The 16,749-nt window shown below is 46.9% G+C and overlaps 1 protein-coding gene across 1 annotated transcript in view; it reads right to left on the bottom strand.

The window, feature by feature from the left end:
- The window catches only part of BCL7C (BAF chromatin remodeling complex subunit BCL7C), a 31,458-nt gene extending 25,054 nt beyond the window's left edge, over positions 1–6,404 (bottom strand). The window contains exons 1-3 of the mRNA XM_029606916.1: positions 6,184–6,404; positions 5,373–5,451; positions 5,121–5,229 (exon numbers count right to left, since the gene is read on the bottom strand). Of these exons, the coding sequence (XP_029462776.1) occupies positions 5,121–5,229; positions 5,373–5,451; positions 6,184–6,275 (280 nt within the window). The 5' untranslated portion in view covers positions 6,276–6,404. The remainder of the gene's footprint in view (positions 1–5,120; positions 5,230–5,372; positions 5,452–6,183) is intronic.
- Between the last annotated feature and the right edge of the window lie 10,345 nt (positions 6,405–16,749).

Below are 16,749 nucleotides of genomic sequence, written 5' to 3'. Positions count from 1 at the left end.
AATCAGGCGAATGGTGCCCAAACAGTTAGGGCTGTTTCTGTAAGCCACACCTTCTTGGTGCTTGACGATCTCCCTCTCTCTCTCTCCATACACAGCACAGAATAATCGCATAGCGCTGATACTTCTTTCAGCAACGCCGTTTTCTGGCGTCAAGCTTTCCATTGGACGGTCTGGCAATAATTACACTCCTGATTTATGCAACAAATGTATGTAAGAAAGAATGGCGTTAACTGCCAAAGCAGAGTAAGGAATTGGCAGGTGGGAGTTGTGGGGCAGAACGGGGGGGGGGGGGGAGGAGCTTGGCTGCCCCTCCCCCCAAACCCCAGAATCCCACTGCCCCGCCCAGTTGCCCCGCCCTGCTGCAGCTTCCTGCTGCCTGCCCTGGCCTCCCTTTTCCTGGAGGCACCGCTGCTGCGGGCGCATCGCTTTTGTCTTCTCCCCTTTCTGATGCTCTTAGTGTTCCGGATGACCGGGCACACAAAGGCTGAGGACTAATCCAACCCGCAGGCCCGCCACCCCCAGCCCCTATCACTGCGCGCTGCGTCTGTCCTAAGCATGCTTACATTCCGTCACAGCTCTGCATGCGATTATTCCAGGCATCCACCGCCCTCTCAGTAAAGAAGTGTTTCCTCCGAGCCCTGCACGCAAGATTGGGCTCAAAGCCGAGATGCACAGCACCAAACTCGCATGCAAAAGCCATTTTCCCCAAGGCACGGCGGGTTAAAAATATAGCTATAAGCTCTGTTGGGAATGCTACACTGCCCAACCAATAAGGGACAGTGTAGCAGTTTTCAGCACCTGCTGAGGCAGAAATGACAAGCCGATTGCTCTGAAGATGGCATCTAGAACAGATATGGCTGACATGCTGGATGTCACGGGTGCAACTGATTGCACCCGTGTTGCTCTCAATCCCCCTGCCCCTAGACACACCGTAACAGGAAGCGTTTAAGTCAAATCAAAGTGTAAGCTTTCAGGGACAGACACCTACAGTCACAGGTTTTCTTGCTTTTCCTGAAAGCCAGAACTATCAACATGACAGTAGTGAAAACACTGGATTACACCAGCTTGTCTGCTGGAGTGGTCACTTCAAACAATCAGGCCGATTCAGTATGGTGCGCTCGCACCTTTAGCCCCGGTTTGGTCGCGCGTTTTCGATGTGCTATTTTTACCCCTTATACAGTAAGGGTAATAGGGCGTCGAAAACGTGCAGCCAACCCCCCCCCCCCCCCCCCCGAAACTAATAGCGCCCGCAACTTGCAAATGCATGTTGATGGGCCTATTAGTCATTCCCGTGCGATACAGAAAGTAAAATTGCAGCCAAGCCGCACATTTTACTCTCAGAAATTAACGACTGCCAAAGGCAGGAGTTAATTTCGTCCAGCACTGGGAAAGTGTACAGAAAAAAATGCTTTTCTGTACAAAAATAAAAAAAAATTAAAAATCTGCCTGCGAGTTGAAAAACGGGCGCTCAATTTTGCCAGCGTCCATGTTCCGAACCCGTGGCTGTCAGTGGGTTTGACAACCGATGCCGGTAAAATTAAGTGTCGGCTGTCAAACCCGCTGACAGTTGCCGCTTCTGCCAATAAGGAGGCGCTAGGGACGTGCTAGTGTCCCTAGCGCCTCCTTATTAGCGCAGGCCCTCATTTGCATACTGAATCGCGCGCCTAAGAGAGGCGCCTCGGAGCGCCGGCTCTCCCGCGTAGATTACTGAATCGGCCTGTTTGAGAGGAAGGACTGGTAAATGCTTAATCCTGCCATTAGGAGGAGCACTGTGCTACCAGAGGTATCAACAGTGGGGAAAAAAATCGAAGCATCAGCTCTCTGGGGAAGGCACCTATGGATGAACAGTACTCATTTTGACATAGCCGTAGGTGCCCTCTCTAGACAGTTTAAGCTTCATTCTGCTGTAGGTGCCCATCCCAAATGAAATGCTTCCCGTTATGGTACATCTGGAGGGATGGGGGGGTGAGAGCAACAAGGGTACAATCACTTGCACCCATTACGTTTGGCATGTCAGCTATATCATAAAATGCACTCTTCAACTCCTGCCACCGTGTACGGTCTTAGAGATTCCTGTATCATCTGCAGACATTTTGCCTTCATGTCCCTCTGCAATGCCCCAAGGAAGATTCTGAAAATACCGTCCCTACCACAGAGCCTTGAGGCAACCAATACTCTCTCAGGAGCCGATGTCTTAAGGTGCGTTCAGCAGAGTGCGCAGTTTTACCGCAGCTGTTCACACAATCCGTGTGTGCAAATGTTACTCCTGATCCAGCAAGGAGCTTTGTGCACAAGGCGCATGCAGGTAAAACTGCATTGTTTAGCACCCTCCCACAGAAATGACCTCTCACTTCCCCAGTGCAGAGAGGCGCGCTGGTTTAACTCGCGCTGGAAATTGTATTCCTGATCAGAGGCGGAATAAAGTTTCCAGCTCTAGCGTTGGACCACGGGCAGACACTGACCTGTCATCTGGATCTGTGAGCAGAAAACAGGCTTTGCCCCACACAAAGCAGATTTTCTGCATATATAATTTATGTGCACCGAAATAAAAAAACCGTTTTCTGCGCTGAAAGCATTTTTCTGTGCATAAATCACCTGTCAGTTCCTCAAGGACTCCTGATGCTGAAATTTAAAATAAAAACTGACTTGACTTCACTCTGCTCAGCACCGCTAAGAGCTACGCTTGGAGCTCTGCGTCTGGTCCTGAGGCTCCGCGTTTCCAGCGGAGGAAGTGCCGAGAAAATCTACATCACGCAATAAGAGACCCGGCTGATGTGACCTGTGAGGCTTAGGCTGAAGGAGCGGTTTGGTTTAATTAAAAGTACAGAAGAGGAAAATGAAGGGCGATTGCAGAGGAGGATTCAAATATCTATGGTGGGGTTATGACAAGGAAGGGGAATCCGTGCTCCCTCCCCGCTGGGAACAGAGCAAGGAGTAATGGACTTCAATTGCAGCGGGAAAGATTTAAGTTAGGAATCAGGAAGTGCTTTGTAAGGGTGAAGGATGCTCAAGCACTAGAGCAAGTTACCCAAAGAGCTGGTGGGATCTCCCTCCTTGGAAGTTTTTAAAAGCAGGCTTACGGGCAAACATCTGTCCGAGTCTGCTTGGAAAGGGGGATGGATGAGATTGGCCTCCTGTGGTCCCTTTCAGTCCAGTCTTTCCTTAATTTTAGATCAGCGCTTCTCCACCTTTCCAAGCCCACGGCGCCCCCTGCATTTACGAACACGGGAGTGCGGCCCAGCAACCTGCACAGGCAGGCAGTGCGGGCAAAGGAGCTCAGGAAAGCGCCGGAAGCCCCCGCCAGACTCTCTTCCCCATTTTAAAGAATGGAGGAGGGGGAGCGGAGGCTCGTCGGGGACCCGGCACAGTGGGCCAACTCCATTTATATACAAGTGCAGGAGAAAGGAGGAGAGGTCAGTGGGTTGTGGGCAGCCGACTCGCAGGCCGATGGAAGAACCTGTGCGGCACTGGGAGCTTGTGTTGCTGAAATTCAGTGCACGGGCTACAGTTTTATGTTCCCAATGCAGTAAGCTGATGCAACGGGAGTCAAAATGTCCGGTGAGCCTGGGCTGAACGCACATTTTTCACTTGGGAGGAACGGGGCTGAATGGGAGGGAGCAGCATCTTTTGGTGTGTGCCTAATTTAGACACAGCTCTTTTTTTTTTTGTGCGTGCTCCTAATTTAAATGCACAGCTCTTCCTGTGCTCCTTGTTTTTTTAATAATTAAAGTTTTATTGATAGGTAATATCCATAACACAGACACTACAAGCAAACAAGCCTTAAAAAATAAAGACACTGTCGAGCCCCTGCCACCTGTCCTCCCGTACCGGGGGGGGGGGGACGATGACCCCTGCAGTGCATCGAGCGTTGGAATCTTTACTCCACCTCTGACCAGCAGTCACGTTTTTAGCGGTAAGAAAACGTGTGCTCAGCCAGCGCACCTTCTCTGCGTCAGGAGGGAAGGCTTAATGCCCTCGTTGGCATTTCCATGCGAGGGCGCTGAGCTGAGTGCATATTTTTTAAACGCACATTTTGTGCAGGTAAAACTCCTCCCTGCATCAGGAGTAAGGTTTACCTGCACAAAATGTGAGTTTTAATTTGAGGGTAACAGCCAAATGCACTTGCCTGCACCGGCTATTAGTTACCTTGCCTGCTGCATGTGGCTGCCACAGTTCCTCCATTTCTGCTGCTCCCAAAACTCAAGACAGGTCTATGAAATAACCTGAGTTTTAAGAAGCTACGTGCTGGTTTGCAGTGCACATTTTTATCGCTCGGATTATTATTTTTTTTTTTTAACTCCTGATGCAGTACACTAATGCTATGCCTATGCATGGGGAGTAAAAAAAAAACCACACATATCGACTGTAAAATGTGCCTTGTGGGGGGCGCAGTAGCACTGGAAACTTAAATCCATCTCTGACCTGGAGTTAAATTGACAGTGCTAAGAAAAAGTGCATTTGGCCAGTGTGGCTCTCTGCATCAGAGAGTACTACTTAATGCCCTCATTTGCATGGGATTTCCATGTGAGGGCACCAAGCACTGCCCATTAACTCCCACCCTCCAGGGCATGCTCGACCACACATGTTCGCGGGAAGGAGCCACTGCAGGCAGCACGTTTAAGAGCCACTGCCGGTGTCTTGTTGCCACGAGGGGGCTGGTCTGGACCCGCGCATCAGGCAGTGGCAACTTTCCCCGTGGCACGCCTGATCAGGAGGGATGGCACAGTGCTCTAGATGCCCTCTTAAGGGTCCCTTTCACCAGTGCCGGTGCAAGGATGTCCAGGACCCCCCCCCCCCCCCCCAGGCAGAGATCTCTCTCTCTCCCTGACCCCCCCCCCCCCAAATCGCACCATCAGCGATCTCACCCACCTCCGCGTCGCATTGCATGACTCCTTCCCTTTTCAAACATGGCGCCCTCACATCAACCTTTGGCGCCCTGCCCCGTTCCGGTGCCCAAGGCGGCCACCTAGTTGGCCTTAACACATCCCGCCGGCCCTGCCTTTCAGGCTTATCTTTCTGCGATCTCACTGGTCACCTCCCTTCTGTGTTGCACCTCGGGGTTCTTCTGTTTGCTGTTCCCTGGGGGCGTTATGACACTGGGAGATGGAGAAGCGTCTTACCGTTTAAGTCCAGCATGAGCACGGGGTGGCTGATGTGAGGGTTGGTGAGTCGGGAGCGTCTCTCTCGTGCCTTCTGCCGTTCTGAGGAGGTCTGCAGCCGCTGCTTCTCCTGTTGGGGGCGAAACAGGCAGAGAAGCGGTGAAGAAACATGGAAATATATCTTAGATTCTTAAAGTGGAAAGAGCAGTTAGAGAGAGAGAGAGACAAAAAACAAAAGGAGTATGACTAAAAACATGGTACAGGGTTAGTTACCTCCTCTCTGGGATCCACGATAGGCACCCACTTATAGATTCTGAGGGAAGTGTCACCAACAGTCACCCAGCGCTTTTCCCTAGGGACATGTAAGACAGAGAGACGGCCATAGATCTGTGTGAGACCTTGGGATAAGCCACTTAATTTTTCCATGCATCCAGCTGTAACTGAGTAATAACAATAGGTTTTCTTCCCTTTGCTTCCCTAGAATATTCATAGAACATCAATACAGTTTTAAAAATTAGACACATTCTGAGTATTTGAAAAAGGGGAACAAACTGCTTTTTTACCAAAAGGTCTAAAAACAAGAGCCAAGAGCTGCAACCTGCTGATCTGTGCCTGGTCTCTCTCTCTCTCTGGCTGTCTCTTAGTTCTGCCTCTCTACCTCTGTCTCTGCTCCTTGCTCTTCCTTGCTGCTTCTCCCTGTCTTTCTTTTTCTTCTTGTCTCTAGCACTCTTTCTTGGTGCGTTCTCTCTCTCTTTCATCTGTTTCCATTCTTTGCTGTCTCTCTGTCACCTGTCTCTCCCTTCCATCCTCTCACTCTGTCTTGGTTTTCCTCTTGCTGTCTATTTCTGCTTATTACTGGCTCGCTCTGTCTCTTCCCTGCCACCCCTCACCGCATAGCTACCTCTGTCTCTTTTTGGGTCTGGATCTTCTGACTCTACGCTCCCTCGTTCTCACGCTCTAGGCTCGGATTCGGGAAACTTTATTGGCATCGCAATTTGTGCACGTGTTGCTTTTAGCCCTGTCCCTGTCTCTCTGGCTTGCCGTCTCTCCCGTTTTTCGGCTCTTTCTGCGGGGCTCTCCTCACCATCTGCGCACTCTCTCGATGGCTGCCATCACCTTCTTGATGTCATCCTTTGCCCGGCTGCGGGTCTCGGCTCTCCCTGTCCTCCCTGCCATCTGAGCCCCTTCCTCTGCACCCTCCCAAGCCTCTTCCTCCTCCTCCTCCCTGCAAAGTTTCCCCTTCCACCCTTGCCAGCAGCCTGGCACCCTCTCCTCTCCCTTCGCTCGCTTTATAAGGGATATTTCTAAATGACACCGGAGGCAAATCAAAAACTGGAAAAAGGAAACTGGTTTTATATGCAGCTGCAAATCTCGATTTCTACTTTTCTGCACAGCGCCATCTGTGTGCTGGGAAGAATAGTTTTGTGCTTTTAGTAATAATTATAGAGACAATCAATAATCGTGAATGTAAAATAATTATCTAGCCCTGGGTTTAAGCCTTTAGCTTGCTGGGGGATATCTGTGTCTTACCTGGGTTAGTGGGACGCCTGCATAGGGCTCAGAAGGGGTCACGCCTCGCCCGGATCAGTCAGATGCGTGCACTGCATGGGCGTGACTCCGATGACAAACAGCGCAGTAGCACCCCCACGTTACTCGGATGTATTACCGTGGGAGCAACTAAACGGTAAAAGCTTTAAAAAAAAAATTAAACACTTCCTCCGTCAAATAAATATAAATCGGAATGGAAAGGAAGAGAATGGGGCTCAATATAATTGCCTTAACTATTATCTTTAAAAAAAAAATGTTTTAGTCTTCAGCTAGTACCTCTGAGTTTTCTGATTCCAAAAAGTATTTGGACAGTCTAAAAGTCTAAAAAAAGGATTAAACAAGCTTTGAAATTAAATAAGATGGGGATGAGGATCAATGCATGATTTTTGCGATACTTTTGTGATTTTAGCCTCAATCCCCAGGTCTCTCCCTTGCCTCGCCCTGCCTTTGCTAGACAATCCCATCCCCCTTGCATACCAGTTCCCCCACTATTTACATTGCCTAAAGAAATTCCTTAGGAGCCTACAGCCAGAATGCCCAGCTCTTGTTGACGCAGACCTCAAGTGAGTGAATGCAAGATGTACTTTCACTTTAGACAGATATGTTTAAAGTTATCTTTAAAGGCAAACAAATTAGGAATGTGTATGAAAGAAGTGGGAATAGACAGCAGCCAGGGTTGAAGCTCTTTGATGGCTGATGCTGCCATGCACTGGTTTCAAACCTGCACTAAATTCAGCTCCTTCTTGTGTCTGACCAAATCTGGGGAATTGGTGAGGAGGGTGGGTAATTTAACTGGAAGGGGCAAAGGATCAGAGAGTTCCTCCATCAAATTTGCTGGAAGTTGTATGACTGAGATTCATTGCTGCTGCCAGGGGTGGATTGCAGGAAAATATCAGCCAGGGGGATTTTTTCCAAAACGGCCCACAGGGTAACTGACTCGCTGGGGCACTTTCTCTGCAGCATGGTGTGTCAACAGCTCCCTAAAGCAGGCAAAGTCGACTCTGAAACCCGGCAGAATTAAGCCTAAATATCTCGAAAATAAATTACACATTTTCTCCTAAATAACTAAGAAATAGAGCATATTCTAGACCAGTAGTGAGTAAACAAAGCTGTAGATGCCGTTCCATCCATTCAAATTGATAACATTATATGCACACACGAATATCCTGGTCTGGCCAACCAAGCAGCTCTTGAACTAGTGAAAGTAATGAGACAACTACACTGCCGGCCAGTGTCAGACACACAGACACATGTGAAAGTAATGAGACAACTACGCTGCCTGCCAGTGTCAGACACACACACACATGTGAAAGTAATGAGACAACTACGCTGCCGGCCAGTGTCAGACACACACACACATGTGAAAGTAATGAGACAACTACGCTGCCGGCCAGTGTCAGACACATACACACACATGCTCAGTCACACAAGCAGATTTATAGATTGCAGAAACTTTATATACACTGACACACAGTCTCTTTCTCAGACACTTTCTCACGTCACACAGATAAACCCACACACTGAGCATGAGAGTGTGTGTGTGTGTGAGGGGGAGGTCAGAGAGAGGCACCCACCCACGCACTCTCCTTCAGACACGTGTAAATATAGGTATGTGTTGCTCTCTGAGTGTCGCAGGCACACACTATCCATTACACACTACTGTTGTGCTGCTGCTGCTGCTGCTTATGTGCTCATACAATCACAGTTTACACTTCTTGCTTGCTGCCAGCCCGTCCTCATTCTGCAGCAGTCTCCTCCTTTTCCAGTCCCACTCTGAGACTCGCTGGTTCCACAGCTAACTGCTCCTCTCACAGCTCAGTGCAGTCACCTCAGACAGAAGCCTCCCCAACACCGCACAGGCACTTCCTCCTGGCTCACTCCCTCCCTTCCTGTGCCTGGAGCTGGCCTCCTCTCCTCCCACCACTCCAGTGCATTCCCATTGACTGCAGGCTACACAGTCTGCTGCTTTTATGGTTCCTCGGGCTCAGGCTCTTCTTATTTACTCCAGGGGAAAGGGGACCAGAAGTGATCCATACTTTTCCCTGGACTTATAAAAAGAAAAACTTAAGTCTTGGCCGAGGTGAGGGAGAGCACCTAACCCAGCTCCAGATGGGAATCCTGCTTTCTCTTGTGGAGCCAGTGCAGCCAGGGCTGGTGCAGATTTTACATGAAAAATAACATTCAAAGTACAGTCTTCTAAGGTAAAAGTATCACGTACAACATAATTTACATGTACTACTATGGCACCAACCAGAAAACACTGCAAAAAAGCCACCTGCAGTCACATGGTATTACAGCTTATTGTAAAGGGTGTTGGGTGTGGGCTCGGCCTTCAGAAAGCTTTTAGAAAACTGAATTGCAATATAGTAAACCCCCCATATGAAAACAGCACTAACTGCCAGCACTCAAACAGTAATAACCTTACCTATGAAAAGGCAAATATTACATCAGACCCTAAAACCCCAATACACTTGCTATTAGGAAAACAGAACAAGCCAAGCTGTTATAGATCCCTGCACAGAAACTTCATGACATAGTTCCCTCTAAGCTTAGCGCGTGAGCAATTGCTCATACATTTTAGAGCATTGCTCACAGGTTTTACATGATCACTCACATACATTTTTCTTTGTACTAAATACAGAAATGGAATACTAATATTGGAGCACAAAAATTGTTGGTTTAAAAAATTGTTGCTCACACAAAAAAAAATTTGTACACACCTAGTCGCTCCTTGGAGGAAGCATTGCTACACACTAGCAGAATACCTCACCTCTTTCACACAGACCCTCACTAAATACAAAATGAAGAGATGATAAAGTATAAACAGAAACACGAAGACAAAAACTGAACTTGAAACTGCAACAAGTCAGACTCTGTATGGAATGGAAAAACAAATATCATTCCTCACTAAACATCAAACAATAACATCAAGAAATAAAAGCATCAATCATAATACTAAAACCAAACTCATAAAAAGAATAAATATTTCAAAATAGCTGATGAAAAGAACATCCAATGATTACGAACATATAATATATATTTTTTTATTTCACAAACATCAATAAAATATTTCAAACTAGCAGACGCAGCAAACAATATCCAATAGTTAAAATTAAAGCTAAAATAAATCCCCTCCTCTCCATACCTGGGAACTATGGATTCCAGTCACCCTGAGATTGTCATGGATTAGTAAGGGGTGGGAGATTTACACAAACTTTATTCTCTCTCTAACACACATACTCATTCTCATACAAACTCCCTTATGTTCTCTCTCACACACATGCTCACTAGATCACACATTCTCTCTCGTACATGCTCACATGAGCTCTCTCACAGACGTTCACTGTGTCCCACACTGACGCTCTTGTTCATACACATGCTCACTGGCTCACTCTTGCTTGCTATTATACATGCTCACACACATGTTCACTGACTCGTTCTTGCTCACACATATGCTCATTGGCTCACTCGTTCTCTCTTGCTTGCAAACATGCTCTAGTAACCACAACAAGACCAACTATATTATGCACTGCAGTACAACAATGGAAAACCAGAAAAATAATCACTCCTCACAAAACATCAAGCAATAAAATCAAGAGATATAAAACATCATTCATAATATTAAAACTATGAAAACATAAGAACATGCCATACTGGGTCAGACCAAGGGTCCATCAAGCCCAGCATCCTGTCTCCAACAGTGGCCAATCCAGGCTATAAGAACCTGGCAAGTACCCAAAAGCTAAGCCTATCCCATGCTACTGCTGCTAGTAATAGCAGTGGCTATTTTCTAAGTCAAACTTAATTAATAGCAGGTAATGGACTTCTCCTCCAAGAACTTATCCAATCCTTTTTTAAACCCAGCTACACTAACTGCACTAACCACATCCCCTGGCAACAAATTCCAGAGTTTAATTGTGCGTTGAGTGAAAAAGAACTTTCTCTGATTAGTTTTAAATGTGCCACATGCTAACTTCATGGAGTGCCCCCTAATCCTTCTATTATCCGAAAGAGTAAATAACCAATTCACATTTACCCGTTCTACACCTCTCATGATTTTAAACACCTCTATGATGTCCCCCCTCAGCCATCTCTTCTCCAAGCTGAAAAGTCCTAACCTCTTTAGTCTTTCCTCATAGGGGAACTGTTCCATCCCTTTTATCAATTTGGTCGCCCTTCTCTGTACATCTCCATTGCAAAATAACCGACAAACATACAGGGCCCAATATTCAAAACACATTCAGTCCTATTTAGTCAGATAATCAGGACGTTTTTGGTTAAGTAGTACCCGCTGATTATGCGCTTACGTTTAGAAGATTCTGCTTAGCCACATACGTCCCTTATATGGCTAAAAAGTTAGCTGCTTAATTTATGGGTGGAGAGACTTAGCCGCATAACTTAGCAACTAAGGAGCAATATTCAGTCTTGGCCACATAAGTTAACCGGCCATTTTAGATGGTTATAATATATATGGCTAAGTACAAATATATAAATGCATACATTCAGCAACATAGCTGTGCCGCTGAATATGCCATGTAATTTAGCTGGATAAGTTATATCTGGCCAAGTTACTTAAATGGCCATCTTTCAATATTGGGCCCCTAATGATTTAAAAAGTCACATAAATTTGTTATAATATTTCTCAAACACCAATGATATATTTTAAAACAGAATACACATGAAATAATACCCCATAATTTAAAATAATAAAATTTAAATAATTAAAAAAATCTCCTGCTCTCCATACCATTAAATAAATACCTGGCATCTTTTGATTTCCCAGAGATTATTGTGGATTTGGGTGAAGGGGGCCACACAATATTTATTCTCTCTCTCTTTCCTTCAGACACATAGGCATTCTCTCTCCCTTATACATGCAGGCTCTCACACACACATTCAGGCTCACACAGGCAGACTCTCTCTCTCATACGTATCAAAAAGCTCTCATGCACACATTCAGGCACAAGCTGTCCTTCTCATCCACATGCAGCTCTCTTACACATGTAGATGCTCTCTCTCATACACATGCAGGCACTCTCACGTACATATTTCATTTATTTATTTATTTATTTATTTATTTAAAAACTCTTCTATACCGTCATTAAGTTAATTCACCATCAGAATGGTTTACAGAAAGGCACAATAAAAAATAATAATTGGTATAGATTACAAATTAAACATGTGCCAACATAGAACGGTAACATATTTTAATAATAGAGACTGTGTGTTGAATAAAGGTTAAATGTCGGGTAGAAAACTGTAAAGCGGTTCAAATCTACGTTAATATGTATTTGGAGATATAAAAGAAAAAAAGCTGATTGCTTGGTGCGTCCTTATCTATCGACTGTTTTCCTCCTTCTCTTTGTCTTTCAAGAAAGCTTGTTTAAAAAGCCATGTTTTCAGCTTAGTTTTAAATAGTTTCAAATTTGTCTGCAGCCTTATTTCGAGTGGCATGGAGTTCCATAGTACAGGTCCAGCCAGTGATAGTGCTCTCTTCCTTACTCCCTTACACATGCAGGCTCTCACTCCCTCATGTAGACATGCAGGTGCTCCCTCTTTCTCTCATACACACATGCATGTGCTGTCTCTCTCATGTACACATGCAAGCTCTTTCTCTTATAGAAACACACAAACACACTCCTCTCAGGCATCCTCCTTTCTTCTATGCCTTGTTTGTACCCAAGATGCTTCTTATTTAGTGCAGGAGGGAAGATGGTAGGAGGTGGCCCTGCTATCAGCAGGTGCGCCTTTCTGCAACCCCGGGCCGTAGGCCTTTCTTCTGGCTGCTGCGGATTGGGCTCCAACGCAGCACTGCAGAAACCTTCCTCGGGCTGCTTTGGGCTCCATCGCAGCACCCCCCCCCCCCCTGAGACCTCCCTCAGGCTGTGTCGGATTGGGCTCTGTCGTGGCCCCTCCGAGACCTCCCTTGGGCTGGACCCTGTTGTGGCCCCGCCGAGATCTCCCTTGGGAGATCTCGGCGGGGCCACAACAGGGTCCAGCCCTTGGGAGATCTCGGCGGGGCCTCAGGCCGTGATAGGTCGTGATGGGCCGTGATAGGCCGTGATAGGTCGGATTCTCCCGCGGTCCCACCAAAGGCCTTGTTCCGCAGCTTCATCTCAGCAGGAACAGGAGCTGAGATGAAGACCACGTGACCAGTGCGACCGGCCCACCGGTCCCCTGATAGCGCAATCTGACCCTGGCTGCTGCTGTGGTCTTTATACAGAACATCTGTAAGTGATACCTTATAATTGGACTAACTTAAAACATTTCTGACAAGCTTTTGAGAGCTACTCTTTCTTTATCAGGTCAAAGCAAAAATGAGCAGGTTATTGCAAAGGATGATGTTGCCAGAATATATAAGTAAATCCCAAGTTTATTACACTGGTGATGTAAAGTTGGAGGGTAGAGTGAAGGGAGGAAGAGCAGATGATGCATCTGGGGTGAGAGCTGTATGTGATTGGGGGGGGGGGGGGTGGTGAAGGGCTGCTGTGCACGGAGCAAGAGAGGGACCTTGGGGTGACAGTGTCTAGCGATCTGAAGACAGTGATGCAGGATGGAGGTGGTCCAGAGAAGGGCGACAAAAATGGTTGGGGGGGAGGTCTCTATCAAATGACTTACGAGGAGAGGTTGAAGGACCTAAATATGTATACCCGGGAGGAGAGGAGGTGAGGGGAGATGTGATACAGACCTTCAGGTACCTGAACGGTTTTAATGATGCACAATTGACAAACCTTTTCCGTTGGAAAGAAATCAATAGAACTAGGGGTCATGAAATGAAACTCCAGGGAGGACAACTCCGAACCAACGTCAGGAAATATTTCTTCACTGAGAGGGCGGCGAATGCCTGGAATGCCCTTCCGGAGGAGGTGGTGAAGACGAAAACAATGAAAGAATTCAAAGGGACATGGGATAAACACTGTGGATCCCTAAAGGCTAGAGGATGGAAATGAAGAAATGCGTGCATGGGGGTAACTTGCTGGTGTCGCGGTTACTACCCTTAACCAATAAGCCTTCATACTGTTGATGTAATGCCATCCCTGCTCTCTGCTTCAGTGGCAAGAGGTAACAGGGAATTGAACTCAGACAGCAACAAACAAGGGCCCTGACTTTGATCATTTTGGAAACTTTAAGCCAGGTGAGAAGATTGACAGCAACAGAAGGACCATGGGTCTGATTCATGAAGGCTATCAGAAAAAAGCTTTGAAAATTTGGCCCCGTGTGTGGTAAAGGATGAGGAGCGTCACGTCCCTATGAAGTCCTTTTGTGTCTAATCACTTTCATTTTGAATGACTTGCATTCTTGGATTGTTTAGATTTTCCTTCTTAGTTTCCTGGTCATAAGGTCATTGATGCAGGGAACTGGCCCGGTGAAATGTTCCCCTGCTAAGAGAGTTCCTTGTTTTTCTTTGCAATGTGTTATTTTGTGTCTGTGTAGTTTTATTCTTCACTTTAACTTTTCTGGAAAACAGACATTCTGAGCAGCAATGATCCAAAGGCAAGGATAGAAAGTAGTAAAGGGAAAAGAATGAATCTGAATTTCAGAGCTGCACATTAGAGATGAATGGCCAAAGTGCCTTTAAAACACTGGAGAAAAAAGGAGGTACCACAGAAATATAGAAATGATGGCAGAAAAGGACCAAATGGCCCATCCAGTCTGCCCAGCAAGCTTCTTAAGGTAGTGACTGCTGCTCCATGCAGTTATCTCCAAGCCTTATGATAGCCCATAAATATTAGAGATGCACGAAATTGCCTAATTCGTTGTGGTTCGGGGGGACCTGAACCATGAAACGGATTTTCCCCAAACTTCGGGGAAAATTCGTTTTTCGGGTTAGTGCGGGGGGAGGGGCACATTTATTAAAAAAAAAACAAAACAAAAAACCCCACCCCAACCCTTAAACTTTCTTACACTCCCCCCCCACCATCCCGATCCCTCCCCAAGACTTACTGAAAGTCCCTGGTGGTCCAGCGGGGTCCCGCGAGCGATCTCTCCCTCCATGCTGTCGGGCCTGCTATGACTCAAAATGGCGCCGATAGCCTTGCCCTTACGATGTCACAGGGGCTACCGGTGCCATTGGTCAGCACCTATCACAACCACAAAAAAGTTGCTAGCTGTAATATTTATTAGAGATGAGCTTCGTTTTTCTGGCTCGGGTCGGGTTTCGGTTTGGGCGCTTCGTGAGAAAACTCGTTTTCCCACGGATCGTTTTTGCCAAAAATGAAATTGGAACCCGAACCTGAAACCGGAAAAACGAATAAAAAAAAAACACAACACAACCATGTGACGGGGCTGACCAATGGCACCAGTAGCCCCTGTGACATCGTAAGGGTAAGGCTATCGGCGCCATTTTGAGTCGTAGCAGGCCCGACAGCCCGACGGCATGGAGGGAGAGATCGCTCGCGGGACCCGCTGGGCCACCAGGGACTTTCAGTAAGTCTTGGGGAGGGATCGGGTTGGTGGGGGGGGGGGGGGTGTAAGAAAGTAAAATTTAAGGGTTGGGTGGGGTTTTTTTTCACGATTCGTGTTTTGTTTTGTTTTTATTTGTTTTTCCGGTTTCAGGTTCGGGTTCCAGTTTCGTTTTTGGCAAAAAAACGATCCGTGGGGAAAATGAGTTTTCCCACGAAGCACCCAAACCGAAACCCGACCCGAGCCAGAAAAACGAAGCTCATCTCTAATAAATATTACAGCTAGCAACTTTTTTACTGGCTGATGAGCTCTCTTGAATATTCAGACAGTGCTGCTTCATGGGCTTTGCTTATGGACTTGGCTATAGAAGCAGTCCTGTGCTTTTTCCCTTATGTCTGTGTTTTAGTAGCCCAGACTGTAGAAATCGGGGCCCTCTTGATTGCTGTCCGAATCCAATTCTCCTTTTCCCCCTGCAGTCAAAGGGGCCGATGCAAAAAAAAAGCACGGAAAGCGGGCACTGAAAAGTCAGCGCCCGCTTTCTTAATGCATGCATGGCACCCGCAAGGGGGGGGGGCGCCATGCTATATGGAAATTAGGGGGTCGCGCTAGCAAGGAGGCGCTAAGGTCGCTTGCGCGCTCCTCCTTGCTAACACGGACCAGCGGCGGCTACCGGTTACGAAAACCGACGCCGGTAAACTCAGCCGAGTCTACCGGTGTCGGTCTGCCCAGGAATTTTTTTTTTTTTTTTACTTAAGAAGTACAGAAAAGAGGGGGTTTTTTCCTGCTTTTCTGTACTTCTTTTACATGCGCTCAGCTATTAACGCCTGCTCCAGGCAAGCGTTAATACCGGTCAGCTAAACGTGCGTCTGAGACGCGCACGCTTTTTTTTTTTTTTTTTTGAATGCGGAGTGAATGAGTAATAGCCTCCTTCACGTGCATTTGCATGTGATGAGCGTTATCGCATTCGCTCCGCGTCGGACGAGCGTTAAATAGGCTGAACGCGCTGTATTGCATCGGCCCCAAAGTGGGGAGCAATGGTGCAGTTGCATTAAAAGCATCAAGGCTTATTGGTTAAGGGTAGTAATCCCCATGCCTTCTGCTAAGGGTAGTAACCGCCGCACCAGCAAGTTACCCCCCCCCCCCCCTGCACGCTTATCTCATTTCCATCCTCTAGCCTTTAGAGACCCGCAGTGTTTATCGCACGCCTCTTTGAATTCTTGGATTGTTTTCGTCTTCACCACCTCCTCCGTGAGGGCATTCCAGGCATCCACCACCCTCTCCGTGAAGAAATATTTCCTGAGGTTGGTTCTGAGTCGTCGTCCCCCCCCCCCTGGAGTTTCATTTCATGACCTCTAGGTAGAGAGGAAATACAACTAGAAAGCAGGAGATTCATAAAAAAAATAAAATATCAGATTATGTCCGAGAAAGGAAGCCTGTCCTGCCCATTCATATTTCAGCCACCCAGAAACCAAAACAGAATGAGCAATACTTAAAGGGGTGCAGGGACAGCAAATGAGTTTTGAGAGGTTGGGTGCAGTTTCTCAAAGCAGCGGGAGTGCTCTTAGCCAGCAGACGAAAGTGTAAAAGCAGAAATGAGAAGGGATTGGTCACAAAAAGTGTACATCTTTTACTCCAGAATAAAAAAGAGACGGGCAGAATATAAAAGAATGTTAGGATGGAAAACACAAGAGGCAGGAAT

This window comes from Rhinatrema bivittatum, chromosome 6 (assembly GCF_901001135.1).
Source record: "Rhinatrema bivittatum chromosome 6, aRhiBiv1.1, whole genome shotgun sequence".
NCBI classification, from domain to species: Eukaryota; Metazoa; Chordata; class Amphibia; order Gymnophiona; family Rhinatrematidae; genus Rhinatrema; species Rhinatrema bivittatum.
Note: the sequence above shows the minus strand (reverse complement) of the source record. Positions and strands in the feature narration are given on the sequence as shown.